Consider the following 15017-nt stretch of genomic DNA (forward strand, 5'->3'; position numbering starts at 1 on the left):
CGACTGCCCCCTCCCAACTCAATGGAGAGAAACTCTGATTTCCTGCGGGGCGGGCGGGGGGATCACCCTGACGTAACCCCAGAGATCAGCCCCGCAGAACGAGCCCCGCGTGTCTTGCAGACAGAACCGGGCAGGTGCAGACGTGGCTAGTGGGACTGGGGGGGGAGCTGCTCCCCCCCCATTTAGCACAGGGACACTCTGAGGAAATGGTTCTAAAGCCCCAGCTCCACCTGCCCCCACCAGATGCTGGACATTCGGGGCGGGGGGGGAGCCAGGGAAGGCAGAAGCCAGGGGGCCCAGTTCCCATTTGCCGGGGGTGGTGTCCCGCGTCTGCACTAGCCCAGTTGGCTCCTGCTGAGGCCTGGTTGGTGCAGAGCCCCAGAGAGCCAGGCTGCAGCGCTGCCCGCCAGGGTCTACGAGGCCATGGCCAGAGGGGGGCGCTTGTTCCGCTCTCCCCCCACACCGTCGGCCCCGTGTTCCCACCAGCGCAGGGAGAGGTCCGGGGGCTTCGGAGCTCGAGGGGGTCAGTTAAAGCCCTCGGGAGCCGGGCGCTCTGGCTTCCCGCTGGCCCCGGATCCTCTCGCAGGGCCAGAGTCCCGAGGGTGCACAGGGGTCGGGTGCCTAAGGGCACCAAGCAGGAGCCCCAAAAGACAGTCCGGAGCCCAGCACCCACTGAATCCGGCTTTGGCACCTTCGACTATCCCCGGGGCGCCTCCCTGCAGCGGTGGTACCCGTAGCCCGTCAGCTGCCAGCTGGGGGGGTGGGGGGGGGTTGGCAAGTCAACTCAAAGGGAAGCGAAGCTGCTTCCCAGCTGCTCAGGGGGTGGGGGGGCAGGGGAGCAGGTGGCTGATACATTCAGTCCATGCGGCCGGAGCGCTGTATTTGTGCAAATGGATGAAGAGAGGAAGACTTGGCTGGCTGGGCACTCGAGAGCTTCGAGGGCGGGGGTTGGAGCTTCGCCGTTTAGTTCCCCCTTTTCAAAAGTTAACCCCCCTCTCATCCTCCTGGGAAAGGGGGGGCTATGGCCTCAGTGGGGGAGGGGAAAGAGGGGGACGAAATGAACCCCCGAGCAATGGGAGAAAAAAATCTGATTACAGAAAAATAAAACAACTTTTCTCCCCTCCCCTCCCCAACTTTCCAAAAATAATAATTAATTTACAATAAATTACCAGGTGCGTTAAAAATAACCCAGACCCCACAACCATCCCCTCCCTTCGTAGTAATAAATTAAAATAATAATAGCCACCCTTGTGCGGCCTGGAGCAGCCCGCAGCGTTGGCACAAAGACCCCGGCCAGAACTAGCCTGGCAGAGGGGTCACAGCTAGGACAGTGTGCAGGGCTGGGGGGGGCCGCAGAGTCAGCTGCCCCCCCGTGCGCCGATTCTGCTCTGTGTTCATTCCTGATTGTTTAAAAAAATATATCTCTGAAGGCCGCGGGGTGAGGGGGACCCAAATGGAAAGCGAAAAGCACCCGCTGCCCCGGCCCCCCCGGCTGCTCCAAATCAAAAATCATCCGAACGAATCCGTAAAAAAACCAGCAAACCCCGAAGACAAGAAATGGAAGAGTCCAGAGGGCTTGGAGCTCCGCTGTGGCGGGGCCATGCCCGGGGGCCGACCCACCTCTACAGTAGCTGTGTGTGTTCCCTTTTTTTGTGGTTTGGTTTTTTAGAAGTTTTTCTTTTTTTTTCCTTTTTCTTTTTTTTGTTGTTGTAAAAAATACAATAAAAATCCTCCCAACTAAAACCAAAATTAAATTAAATGGAGTTTTTTTGTTGGTTCCCCCCCCCCAAAAGAGTCCATGGCGGGGGGTGCAGGTGTGTGGCTTTCGTTTCGTTTTCCGCCGGGCGGCTGAGCTGAAGCCCAGAGTCACGGTGCCCCCGGGGCTGTGTCGTGTGTCAGTCCGTTCTGCCCGCCCCGCTCCTCCGGGGACAGGCAGGGGGGCTCCTCCTCCGCAGTGGAGAAGCTGTTGTCCTCGTGGTCCGGGCTGCTCCGGTCCGGGTCCGACTGATCCGACTCCTCGCCCTCCTCCTCCAGCGTCAGTTCGAACTGGAATTTCTCCAGGCAGGCCTCCTCGTCCTTGTCCTGGTCGTCGGGGGGCGGGGAGGGGCTCTGCGGGATCATGCTGTGGTACCAGTCCCGGTTGTCCTCCAGGGTGTCGAGGATTTCCTGGGCGTCGGGGTGCACCAGGTCCGCCCACGTCTCCCACAGCGGGTGAACGATGTAGTCGATGAAGCCCACCTGAAAGGCAGACCCAGGGAGGTGAGAATCAGAGCAGCTGGGATCTGGGCAGCGCCCGGCACAACGGGGCCTGAATCTCAGCCAGGGCCCTGGTCCCAGCTGGGGTCTGGACAGCACCTGGCCCGACAGGGCCCTGATCTTGGCTGGGGTCTGGGCAGCGCCCAGCGCGACGGGGCCCTGATCTCAGGTGGGGTCTGGGCAGGTGCATTCAGGGGCTGGGCACTGGGACCCCCGGCATGCTGCGCCATTGCAGAGCCCTGCCCCGCCACCGGCAGCTAGACGGGCCCGCGGGGCCCTCCCGACAGCCCCTTGCCCCGCACTCAGCTCTCCCCGCACCTGGGACTTCTCCACGGAGGCCGTGTGCTTGTCGCACATGGGGCTGATCTCCATGCCCCGCTCCCGCTCCTTGTCGCCCTGCCGGAAGAACTCCTCCATGATGCGGTCGGTCCACTGGCGGTACAGCTCCAGCGGCTTGGTGGGGTTGCTGAGGTCGGCGCAGTGAACCATGTTACGCAGGACCTGGGATGGGGAGAACGAACACCGTGGGGACTGGGCCAGCCCCCCACGCGCTGCCCCCCCACGCTCTGGGCACACCCCGCCCCTAGTGCAGCGAGCCCAGCCAGCCCCCCGTGCCCTGCCCCCCCCCAGGGGAACCGTCGCCTCTGGTGCAACGAGCCTGGACAGCCCCCCAGCTAACCCGGGTCAGGATGGATGGCTCGTTCACCTGGCTGATCTGGGGGCCTCCATCTCCCTCCCCCAAACCCAGTGTCCCATGGGCTGGGGGCCCTCCCCACCCACCACCCACCTGCATCCGGTCCGTGTAGTTGTCAAGCAGCAGCACCCCGGAGCTCGTCACTTTCTTGGTCTCCACCATGGTCTTGAGGTCGGCCAAGAGGGTCATGTGCTTGGACATGTCGGTGGCCAGGACCTGGGGAGGCCGGGGGGGGGGAAAGACTGTCACGGGAGGGAGGGGAGGAGCCGCCCAGAACCCAGGAGTCCTAGCGCAGCGCCCCTTGCTCCAGCCCCCTTGGCCTGGCCGGCAGTCCAGGAGTCCTGATTGCCAGCTCCCTCCCGGAGTCTGCGACAGCCCAGACCCTGCCCCGGCACGACCCTCCTTCCTCCCTCCTGCCCACTGGCAGGGCTGGGAAAAGGGCACAGGACACCCCCTGGCCCCCGCCACCAGGTGTGGGGATCGGCTCCCGGGGGGCTGGCCAGGGACGGGCGGCAGGGGCTGGGCCGCGGCCCCAGCTCACCATGTCGATGACCATCTTGCGCAGCGTCTGGCGTTGACGCTTGCCGAGGCTCTGGAAAATGTCGCAGTTCTCCTCCTGCAGCAGCTTGAAGCCCACGGCCAGGTGGTGGTTCTCCAGGACCGACTCGTCGTTGTACATCAGGGCCAGCTCCGAGTCTGCGGGGCGAGGTGGGTTAGGGGGCGCCGGCTCCTGCCTCCCTTGCTCCGTGGCGTGTGCTCCCGGGAAGGGGGGTCGCTGCATGGCAGGGAGCAGCGTGCACAGGCCAGGCCCGCCAAGGACCCAGCCAGCTGCACGGGGGGGGACAGAGCAGCTCTGACAGCAAAGGCGCTCTCGGCAGGGCACGGGGTTTGTGCACACGTGTCGGAATGCACATGGGTGTGCCTGTATCCCAGTGCACAGCTGTGCGCACAGGAGGGCTGGCGTGTGCGTCCCGGTGCAGGGCGTGTGTCCATGTCCCGGTGCCGGGCGTGTGTGCAGGAGGGCTGGCGTGTGCGTCCCGGTGCAGGGCGTGTGTGCAGGAGGGCTGGCGTGTGCGTAGAGGTGTGTGTCCATGTCCTGGTGCAGGGCGTGTGTGCAGGAGGGCTGGCGTGTGCGTCCCGGTGCAGGGCGTGTGCGCAGGAGGGCTGGCGTGTGCGTCCCGGTGCCGGGCGTGTGCGCAGGAGGGCTGGCGTGTGCGTCCCGGTGCCGGGCGTGTGCGCAGGAGGGCTGGCGTGTGCGTCCCGGTGCCGGGCGTGTGCGCAGGAGGGCTGGCGTGTGCATCCCGGTGCAGGGCGTGTGCGCAGGAGGGCTGGCGTGTGCGTCCCAGTGCCGGGCGTGTGTGCAGGAGGGCTGGCGTGTGTGTCCCGGTGCCGGGCATGTGCGCAGGAGGGCTGGCGTGTGAGTAGAGGTGTGTGTCCATGTCCCGGTGCCGGGCGTGTGTGCAGGAGGGCTGGCCTGTGTGTCCTGGTGCCGGGCGTGTGTGCCGGAACTGGAGAGATTAGGAAACACACACGTATGCCCCCCCAAGGCTGCTGCGGGTCTCTGGGAAGCGCGCTGGGACCCCCAGGATCTCGCCCCCGGGTGCGGGATCGTGGGGCACTCACTGGTGTTGATCAGGAACTGGTTGGAGACGCCCGGGTGATCCACGTCATGGATGGCGGCTGCGAACAGAGCGGCCAGGATCTCCAGGTCGGTGAAGACAGCCTGCCAAGGGCACATGCAGGGGGCTGAGGCCGGGGCCGACTGGTTAGCAAACGAGGGCAGGGACTGGGACTGTCCCGGCGCGACAGGCGGGGCCCTGCTCCACACATAGGCACGTCATAGTGCTAGGGACCCAGGAGTCCTGGCTGCCCCCCTGGGACCAGTCCCTCAGGCCCGTGCCCAGCCAAGCCATCAGCACAGCCAGGAGTCGCTCTGGCTTGGCTCTTAGGGGAAGCTGCAGAGACTGTGCTGGAATTGCCAAGGGGGGCTTAGACCGAGGACCCATCACCCTGGTATCCTGCCTCAGAGTGGGCCCGATGCCAGCTGCTGCCAAGGAGGCTGTGAACCCCGCAGGAGGCAGCGATGGCAGAGATGGGCCCAGGGCGGGCAGACAGACAGACGGCTGGGGGTGGACGGACAGACGGCTTTCCAGCCCACCCAAATGCGTTTCAGTCCCGTTTCCGTCCCTATTCTGGCCACTCCCCCCCGACAGCCGGCCGGACTGGGCCGTGTCCCGGACGCCGTGCGTTACCCGCCTGCTGTTACAGGGGGTCGAGAGCTGGCCCCGGGGCACCCCACTCTGCTGCCCGCCGGCACCAGGCCCAGCTGGCTGAGAGAGCCCCCGGCGGTGGTTCTGTCCCGGGCACGCTCAGCCCCCCACTCACGTCCAGGGCGGGCGTGGCCAGCAGGATGTGCGTGGACTGCACCACGTCGGCCGCATGCAGGCTGTTGTGGTAGGCCACGTCGGCATGGTAGTGCTCCTCCAGGGTCAGCACGTACGTCAGCAGCATCTCCGCCGGGATCTTGAAGGTTTTCAGCAGCTCTCTCTCCTGCAGGGGGCGAGGGGGGCATTCGCGGCCAGGCAGAGTCACGCCAGAGGGGCCACCGCCAGGCACGCCTGTGGGCTGAGCGCACCCCCCCAGTTCCAGCCCCTGCCAAAGCCCTTGGCAAAAGCCCCCGGGGGAATCGCCCCCATCCCACAGAGCTGGGAAGGGACTCCTGGTACCCAGCCCCCTGCCCCCCGTTCTAACCCCACTAGACCCCACTCCCCTCCCAGAGCCAGGAACAGAACCCAGGAGTCCTGGCTCCCCGGCCAGCGCCGAGGATCCCGGGTCAGGTGGGCATGAGGGATTCCGCGTGCTGCACGGAGGGGCGGGCGCCGGCGGCCCCCATGAGCAGACCCCACCCACCGCGCCAGGCACGGGGCCCTACCTGGAATATCGTGTACATGATGCAGCTGAGCGAGCAGCTGTTGGAATATTCAGAGACGTGGAAAATGTTCAGGCCCCACTTGTTGAGATTCTCCAGCTCCTGGAAGGCAGGACAGGGGGTGGTGAGAAAGGGGGCGGGGGGGAGGACAGGGACCCCGCAGAGAGGCCTGGTAGAGCACGTCTGCAGGAGTCCAGAGGTGGTGGTGCCCAGCTGGTCCCACGGCCCCCACATAGCCCTGCTGGTGCCCCTCACTCCCGACACGCAGCCCCCTGCTAGCCCAGCCCAGCCCTGCCCCCCCACCTTGCTCAGCAGCTCCTCCTGGTCGGTTTTGACCCCGAAGCGGGGGATGCTGGAGTTGGTCAGGCTGGAGGTAGGCATGAGTTTCTTCACCCCGCTGATCTGGCACATGGGCTGCTGCTTCTTCTTCTTCTCCCGCTCCTTCTGCGTGGGGGACGGGATCTCCACCTCGTTCTGCTTGTCTGGGGGGTGGGGGGAAAGCGGTCGGTCAGAGGGGGAGGGGCTGTCCCACTGGGGCACCGAGGGGGGGGAGAGACCCTGACGTGGACGTGCAAGAGGCTGCACGAGCAAGAGTGAGCATGCAGCAGTCAGTGTGAGCGCACGGCTCCGAGTGTGACTGTGCGTAGGCAAGAGACGGGGCCAATGTGCACGGGGGGAGACGCGTGCAAACCACCCCTCCCCCAGCCGCCCTCAGGGGTGTGTCCCCTCCCGACAGTCCTGTCCCAGGGAGGCCTGGTGCCCACGCTTGCGCCGGGGGGGGGGGCGGAATGGGAGCAGAGGAGACCCGGGTCGGGCTGGGCCCAGCAGCGAGACAGGCGCCCCCCCTCAGTGGTGGCAGTGCGGGGCGCGGGGGGGAGCTCACTCCTTCCTTGGGGATGGCGCAGGGGGCAGGAAACGGGGGGCTGCGGGGACCAGGGTGCAACCCGCCCCCCTCAGCACCTGCAGAGAAGAGGGCGGAACGAGGCATCATGGCAGCGTAGAGGGTGGGGGGGGCCCCCCAAGACATGGGCTCCTGGAGGGGACTCAGGCAATGGGGGGGGGCCGAGGGAGAGGGCAGCTTTGTGACATCACAGGGCACCCAGCCAATCCGTACGCAGAGGACTCCACATGATGCATGTGGCAACAGTGACCCAGAGCGGCTCTCATCACTAGACCCCGCTCCCCTCCCAAAGCCAGGGACAGAACCCAGGAGTCCTGGCTCCCAGCCCCCCTGCTCTCATCACTAGACCCCGCTCCCCTCCCAAAGCCAGGGACAGAACCCAGGAGTCCTGGCTCCCAGCCCCCCTGCTCTCATCACTAGACCCCGCTCCCCTCCCAAAGCCAGGGACAGAACCCAGGAGTCCTGGCTCCCAGCCCCCCTGCTCTCATCACTGGGCCCCGCTCCCCTCCCAAAGCCAGGGACAGAACCCAGGAGTCCTGGCTCCCAGCCCCCCTGCTCTCATCACTAGACCCCGCTCCCCTCCCAAAGCCAGGGAGAGAACCCAGGAGTCCTGGCTCCCAGCCCCCCTGCTCTCATCACTAGACTCCGCTCCCCTCCCAAAGCCAGGGACAGAACCCAGGAGTCCTGGCTCCCAGCCCCTCTGCTCTCATCACTGGGCCCTGTTCCCCTCCCAGAGCCAGGGAGAGAACCCAGGAGTCCTGGCTCCCAGCCCCCCTGCTCTCATCACTAGACCCCGCTCCCCTCCCAAAGCCAGGGAGAGAACCCAGGAGTCCTGGCTCCCAGCCCCCCTGCTCTCATCACTAGACCCCACTCCCCTCCCAAAGCCAGGGAGAGAACCCAGGAGTCCTGGCTCCCAGCCCCCCTGCTCTCATCACTGGGCCCTGTTCCCCTCCCAGAGCCAGGAAGAGAACCCAGGAGTCCTGGCTCCCAGCCCCCCTGCTCTCATCACTAGACCCCGCTCCCCTCCCAAAGCCAGGGACAGAACCCAGGAGTCCAGGCTCCCAGCCCCCCCCGCTCTCATCACTGGGCCCTGCTCCCCTCCCAGAGCCAGGGAGAGAACCCAGGAGTCCTGGCTCCCAGCTCCCCTGCTCTCATCACTGGGCCCCACTCCCCTCCCAAAGCCAGGGAGAGAACCCAGGAGTCCTGGCTCCCAGCCCCCCTGCTCTCATCACTAGACCCCGCTCCCCTCCCAAAGCCAGGGAGAGAACCCAGGAGTCCTGGCTCCCCAACACCCACCCCCCTGCTCTTACCACTAGACCCCACTCCCCTCCCAGAGCCAGGGAGAGAACCCAGGAGTCCTGGCTCCCAGCCCCCCTGCTCTTATCACTAGACCCTGCTCCCCTCCCAGAGCCAGGGAGGGAACCCAGGAGTCCTGGCTCCCCAACACCCCCCACTGCTCTAACCACTAGACCCCCTCCCAGAGCTGGGGACAGAACCCAGGAGTCCAGGATCCCAGCCCCCTGTTCTAACCACTAGACCACCCTCTCCTCCCCTTCCCAGAGCCAGGAGAGAACCCAGGAGTCCTGGATCCCAGCCCCGTGCTTGCGCCCAGCACTGGGACACAACACAAACTGCTTTCCTTTCTTGCTTCACTTAACTCCCTCGTAGCCGTGTCACTGATGCCCCCCATTCCTGAACAGCCCCTACCCCCCAGGCGTGAGTCCCCTTGGAGGGGAAAGGAGCTCCCCCGATCTGAACTGCCCCCTGAGCCTGGCCCGGGCAGGGTTAATAGCCCCGGGCTGCAGCGGTGCCCAGGGCAGCAGGGGTGAGGCCTGGCCCTGGCCAGAGCCAGCACAGACCTCCCATTGACGGGCCCTTTGCATCAACATTTGCTTAAGGCCGGAAGTTTGTGTCCTTTGACGTCAATGGGGCTCCGGGGACCAGTCTTCCTCCGGGGGAAGCTGCTCCGGACGCAGCCAGAGAATGGCCTTCCTGGCGCGGGGTGGCGGCGTGTGGGGGGGGGGCAGAGGGGTGTGAGCGTGTTGGTGAGGCAGGGCTGGGCGGGGCTAGGCAGGCCTGTGTCTGCACAGCATCTCCAACCCCAGGAAGTGACTCACCCAGAGTCACACAGGGAGCTGGGGCAGGGAAAGAACCCCGGAGTCCTGGCTCCCAGCCCCCCTGCTCTAACCACTAGCCCCCACTCCCCTCCCAGGGCTGGGATAGAACCCCGGAGTCCTGGCTCCCAGCCCCCCTGCTCTAACCACTAGCCCCCACTCCCCTCCCAGGGCTGGGACCGAACCCCGGAGTCCTGGCTCCCAGCCCCCCTGCTCTAACCACTAGCCCCCACTCCCCTCCCAGGGCTGGGATAGAACCCCGGAGTCCTGGCTCCCAGCCCCCCTGCTCTAACCACTAGCCCCCACTCCCCTCCCAGGGCTGGGATAGAACCCCGGAGTCCTGGCTCCCAGCCCCCCTGCTCTAACCATTGGACCCCCCTGTGGCACACACGGACAGGCAGCTCCATCCCTGGGGCACCTCTCACCACTCTCCAGGTCTGACCCAAAGACTCGGAGTCAGGCCCCAGCAGGGACCCCCGGCCCAGCTTGGTGCTCACCGAGGAACGTGTTGGAAATGTACTCGGAGACCTGGTTTCCGGAGCGGCTCATCTCAGACAGGTGGGTGAGCTCACGGGTCAGCATCCTCTTGAACTGCCAACGAGAAGGAGAAAGGGGCTCAGTAGGGCTGCCTGGGAGCAAGTGTGCATGGGTGTGCAGGTCACCGTGCAAGCTGAGCTGCACACTTCCTCGCACGCGCGTGTGTGCACGCTCCACCATGCAAGCCAGGGGGCAAGCCAGCTCGCACGCTTTCCGCACAAGCTGGCAGGCCCGCCTTGCTGCATGGGCGAGACTCACAGGTGTGCCCGCTTCCCCACGGAAGCGAGTGTGAACTTCACTGTGTCCACGTGTACACCAGGATGCCTTGCTGTGCCTGTACGCTGGCCTGTTGCACGTGTGGGAGCCCAGTGCCGGCATTTGCACACCTGCCCCACTATGCTCGTGAGCCGCTGCTGTGCGAGCACGTGGGCTGCGCTGTGCAATGGCCTCGCCCGTGAGCTCCAGCCACCAGCGCAGACACCCGCGTGGAACTGCAGGTCTAAGGGGCACACGGGTCAGTCCCCAGAGCCCCCCACGATCGGCGCCCCGAGGCCCCAGCCCCGCCTTCCTCCTGGCTACTCTACACAGACAACTGCCCAACTTCCCAGCATGGGGGAGAGGCCAGAGCCCGCCCTGCCCCCGTCTCTTAGCCCCCCACTCAGAGAACAATCTTATTGTTTGAATAAACTCAGGGGATTTTTTGATCTAGGTTTGAATTTGCGGCACAGGGCAGCACTTCCGAGCCCAGCTCTGCCGGTGCCCCTGACCCCCGACCCGCAGCCCCCTGCTAGCCCAGACCTGCCCCCCAGCTCCACCAGTGCCCCTCACTCCTGACCCGCAGCCCCCTGCTAGCCCAGACCTGCCCCCCAGCTCCACCAGTGCCCCTCACTCCTGACCCGCAGCCCCCTGCTAGCCCAGACCTGCCCCCCAGCTCCACCAGTGCCCCTCACTCCCGACCCGCAGCCCCCTGCTAGCCCAGACCTGCCCCCCCAGCTCCGCCAGTGCCCCTCACTCCTGACCCACAGCCCCTGCTACCCCAGCCCTGGGGTCCCCCCAGTCCTGCTGATGTCCCTCAACCCTGACCAGCCGGACTCTGCTCGAGGTGTTAATTCACCCCCCTGCTGATCCCCTCCCGGGCCAAGACCCCCTCTAGAGAGGCAGGTCTTACCTGGACGGGCAGAAGGTGTTTAAGGTCTGGCATGGTGGCCAGCTCCAGTGCTCCCTCCTCCAGCCCTTTGCCCCAGCCCGCAGGACGCTGCCAGGGGCTGGGGACTCCAGCCCAGCCGCTCCAGACACCCCGACCCAAGCGGAGAGCAGCCAGGGATGGCAGCCCTGGCCCGGCATCAGCCACGAGCCGGCTGCTCGGGGCACTGGGAAGCAGCCGCTGGCTCAGGGTTTCCGGGCAGAGTGAGTCCAAGGGAGGGTGGGTCACACTCCTGGCACAGAGCCCTCCCCGGAGAGGCTGTGGCTCAGGACAGGAGCCCCACGGCTGGAACCGGCCAACTAGGAACCAGCAATGCATCCCTCCCTCCAGGGAGCTCCCCTGAGATCAACAGGAGACAGGGATAGAACACAGGAGTCCTGGCCAGTCCCCCTGCCCCCGCCTTGGGCCGCTCTAACCACTAGACCCCACTCTCCTCCCAGAGCCGCGGACAGAACCCAGGAGTCCTGAGGGGCTGACGCTGGCGTTAGGCTCAGAATCAAGCAGGTGGGTCGGGGGCTGGGGGCTGCTTCTGCAGTTTGTCGCCCGCCCCCACTTTAAAGCCCTCTTTGTCCTTCAGCGGCTCTGGGCAGCTGCTCCTGCCTGGAGCTGGCCAGCGGCTGGGGACTCATCCCGGAGCCGGCTGCACTCACAGCCAGAGGCCTCTTCTTGCGGGGGTCTCCCTGGCTTTCCCTGCCCCTGGCCCACCTCTGCCTGCCCCCCAGGCCAGGCAATGGTGGCAGGGGGCCCAGCTGGGGCAGGGCCTGGACAGGGGGAGAGGGGGATCTGCAGGGCCCTCCTCAGGTCCCAGTGGGAAGGGTGGGGGGGCAGCTCTCCCTGCAGTACTGCCTATGGGCTCCCCCAGGCAGGGGGAGGGGTCACTGCACTGCTCCCCACAGTGCAGAACCCGCAGGCCCCATGGGGAGCTGAGGGGAGACACAAAGAGGCCAGCAATGGCAGGACACCCCCCCATCACACAGCGCGGCGGGGGGGGTCCCCATTCCTGAGGCACAGAGTGGGGAAGTGACTTGCCTGAGGTTACACAGGGAGTCTGGGGCAGAGCTGCAGAGAGAACCCAGGAGTCCTGGCTCCCAGCCCCCCTGCACTAAGCCCACGCCACAGGGTGAGCCGGGGGGCAGCGTGCTCCTTACCCCTGCCTGGGGGAGGCCCCCGGCCAGGACACAGGGTCTGGGGGTCACAGGGAGTCTCCCTCGTCTGGGTCTCCCCAAAGTGGGGTCCCAAAGGCCCCTCCCCAGCTTGGGGACACCCCCAAACTCTGCCCCCCCCTGCTCAGGCCACGTGCCCAGGGCATGGTTCATACCCAGCTCCCCTCCCCCATCGCCTCCTCCCCCTGCCCCCCTTCACGTCACACAGAAAAAACCCACAAAGGCAGAAATAAAAGCGGGGCAGTGGGACGTGCGAGCCCCCCCAGCCAATCAGGGCGCCGCAGCCCAGTCTCCATAGCGACAGGAGTCTCCTTAGCAACTGCCCCATCGCCAGCCTGGACACAGACGCTGGGTCTCCCAAGGGGGGGGGGTGTTAACCCCTTCCATCCCAGCCCCCGTCCCGGTGCCCCCGCTAGCCCAGCCCTGGGCTCCCCCGAAGGGTGCTAGGTGATTGGGTGCAGGGGGAGACAGGATGAGGGGGGGTGTTAAGCAGCTGGGGACATCGGCTCCAATCCCCGCCCCCCGCTCAGCAACCCACACGTGAGACGAGTTTGTCGGGTCTCAGCACACCGGCCTCCCCCTCCCAACAGGCCCCACTGCTCTCCTGGAGTGTGTGGCCGGGGCAGAGGACCTGGCTTTAGCCCCCCAGCTCCCCGGCCAGGGCAGGCACGGAAATCTCAACCTACGGGCACGAGCCGCACGCAGCAAATTAGGTCAAAACTGACACCCAAAAGCAGCACTCGTCCTGACCCACAGGGGGGAGGGGCACAGGAGCACAGCTGGGGAGGCCATGGCCTGGGGGCAGCAACAGACGCAGCAGTCGCTGTCCTTGGGGGGACGTGGCTGGGGAATGGGCCGCTTCCCCACAGCTGGGAGAGGAGGACGGAGGGGGCTCAGATGGGAATGCCCCCCCCAGCCCCACATCGGGAAGGAGAACCCCCAGGGGAAGAACCTGGGACCCAGGGCAAGGGGGAGACACAGAAGGAAGGGCCTGGGAGGGGTGGGGGTCAGGGCTGGACCACAGGGGGAGAAGGGTGGGGGAGGGGAGCAGGGCTGGATAACCTGGCGGATGGGGGTGGAGTTTTAAGGGCCAAATATAAAACCAAACTAAAGGCCCGATTCCCCGTCCCCCTCTCCCCATGGGGCCTGGCCTGGCAGGAGTCACTGGAACCAGTGGGTCAGAGCAGGGGGCTGGGAGCTAGGATTCCTGGGTTCTCTCCCTGGCTCTGGGAGGGTGACCGGAGCTGGGTTTAAAGGCTGAGTGGGGGTGGGGGGTGTTGGGAGGCCCCAGGGGTTCAGACCCCTCCCTGGAGCCTCCGGGGCTGCCTGCGGGCTCCAGGGCCGGCCCTGGTTCCCAGCCCGGAGGGCCCTGCCTTCTGAGGTGGGGGACGCACGGTGAGCAGCCATGGAGGTGCAGGGCAGGTGGCCTGCAGCCCCTGGCGCACAGGGGGGCCCAGTTTGGGCAGGTGAGCCCTTCCCCAGCCCTGTGCGGGGCACTGTGCCCAGCAGCTGCAATCAGGAAGGACCAAGCCTAGTGGCTGGGGGGGACTGGCACCCCAACTCTGCAGGCTCCCAGGGTGCAGGGTGTTACCCCCAGACTCCAAGCTGTGTGCAGAACCCCCTGCCCCGAACACGGCTCCAGCACCGGCCTTAGGCGCCCGAGGGGAGAAGGGGCTGTGGGCAGGGGTCTGAGCCTTGTGCTGATGGCTGGAACTGACCCCCCCAGCTGGTGCCTGAAGGGGCCGGGTGGTCTCCGTACGAGAGGGATGGGGTAGGCTACAGGGGCACACAGCTCCACGACACCCCCCAACCCAGCTCACAACACCTGCCCCAACACCCAGACATAACCACACACCCCGTGAGGGGGCATTCAGGACACGCACATGGAGATTTCACACACACACAGACACAGAAGGGGTGTTCAGGACACACGGGGGGGTCTCTCTCTCACGCACACACACCAGGTGTTCAGGACATGGGGTGGGGGGGGTCTCTCTCTCTCTCTCTCTCACACACACGCACACACACACAGGGGTTGTTCAGGACCTGGGGTGGGTTTTTTTCTCTCTCTCACACACGGGGGTGTTCAGGATACACAGAGGGGGGCGTTTCTCTCTCTGACACACACACACACAGGGGGTTGTTCAGGACACGGGGTGGGGGGTGTCTCTCTCTCTCTCTCAGGCGTGCGAGGGGCACCAGGGCCGGGAGACAGTGGTGCTGCCCATGGGGCACTCGTGCGCGGAGCAGTGGCCGCACCAATGTGACATTGTCGATAAGGCAGAAGGGCAAAATCACCCCCTCCCCTGTCACACGTACCCCGGCTCCCTGCTGGCCCAGCCGGCCCCCCCCGGCCATGCCCCACCCCCCCGACGGGTCCATGCAGCCCCCGGAGCTGCACATCTGCTGCCCCGGGAGAGGCCCCCTGCAGCCTGCTCCCCCGAACTGGGAACCCCCTCGATACCAGGCCAGGGGGAGCTGCGGGCCCTGTCCCCCAGCCTCCCGGTGGGCCGGGGCAGAGCCAGGGCGCCCCCACTCCCGCCCCTGTCCCCGTTACCTGGTCCCACCAGCCGACCAGCCATGGCTTCGCGCACGTCTCACAGAAAAAATCCACTAAGGGCATCTTCCAGCCTGCCCGGTGGCAGCCGCGGGCGGCTCCCCGGCTCAGGGGTGCCCGTCCACCCGCTGCCCGTCTCTGCTGCAGACGGGGTGCCGACCGGGGCCCCCTCCCCTGGCAAAGGGGTTAATATCCCGGGGCCCTCTCTGCCCCTGGCATGACGAGAGGGGGAGAGCGCCCCCGGGCTTCCCCTCACATCGCCGCGGGCCCCCCGCCTGGGGTGGGCACGGGGGGCACAGACGGCCCGGGGAGGAGCAGGCCGAGGGCTGAGCCGAGGCACTGCCAGCCGGCGTTGCCCGTACTGCAGAGGAGCAGGGAGCTACCCACAGTGCACCGCTGCCCGGCTCCCCGTGCCCTCCCCGCCAGCCGCGGGGGGGGAGGGGGGGCGGACGCTGGACGCCGCTCACTGGGGGAGGAGGAGGAGCCAGAGTCTCCCGCCAGCAGCAGGCCCGAGCGCGCCGGCCATCCCTGGGTACCAGGGCACTTCACTCCCCCGCCTCCCGTCTCCCGGGGCAGCGGTCACCGGGGCGACGGCACCTCCTCCCGCAGCCGCATCCCTGCCTGGCGTGCGGCTGTCACTGCAGCGCATGGCAGGGCTGAGA

General features: G+C 66.4%; 1 protein-coding gene across 9 annotated transcripts in view; it reads right to left on the reverse strand.

The window, feature by feature from the left end:
• Positions 1–1736: 1736 nt before the first annotated feature.
• The window catches only part of PDE4A (phosphodiesterase 4A), a 153835-nt gene continuing 140554 nt past the window's right edge, over positions 1737–15017 (reverse strand). For 7 of the 9 annotated variants that reach the window (XM_084609946.1, XM_084609949.1, XM_084609945.1 and 4 more), the window contains 9 exons: positions 9392–9485; positions 6183–6361; positions 5883–5981; positions 5336–5500; positions 4574–4673; positions 3492–3646; positions 3044–3166; positions 2575–2757; positions 1737–2238 (listed from right to left, as the gene is read on the reverse strand). In XM_084609946.1, coding sequence (XP_084466072.1) covers positions 1867–2238; positions 2575–2757; positions 3044–3166; positions 3492–3646; positions 4574–4673; positions 5336–5500; positions 5883–5981; positions 6183–6361; positions 9392–9485 — 1470 coding nt within the window. In that variant the 3' untranslated portion in view covers positions 1737–1866. Of the gene's footprint in view, positions 2239–2574; positions 2758–3043; positions 3167–3491; positions 3647–4573; positions 4674–5335; positions 5501–5882; positions 5982–6182; positions 6362–9391; positions 9486–10599; positions 10830–14355; positions 14724–15017 lie in introns of those variants that run through there. The other 2 variants (XM_084609953.1, XM_084609952.1) reach the window with 2 other exon arrangements.

The sequence above is a fragment of the Lepidochelys olivacea genome (genome assembly GCF_965140295.1).
Source record: "Lepidochelys olivacea isolate rLepOli2 genome assembly, chromosome: 20".
Classification (NCBI taxonomy): domain Eukaryota; kingdom Metazoa; phylum Chordata; order Testudines; family Cheloniidae; genus Lepidochelys; species Lepidochelys olivacea.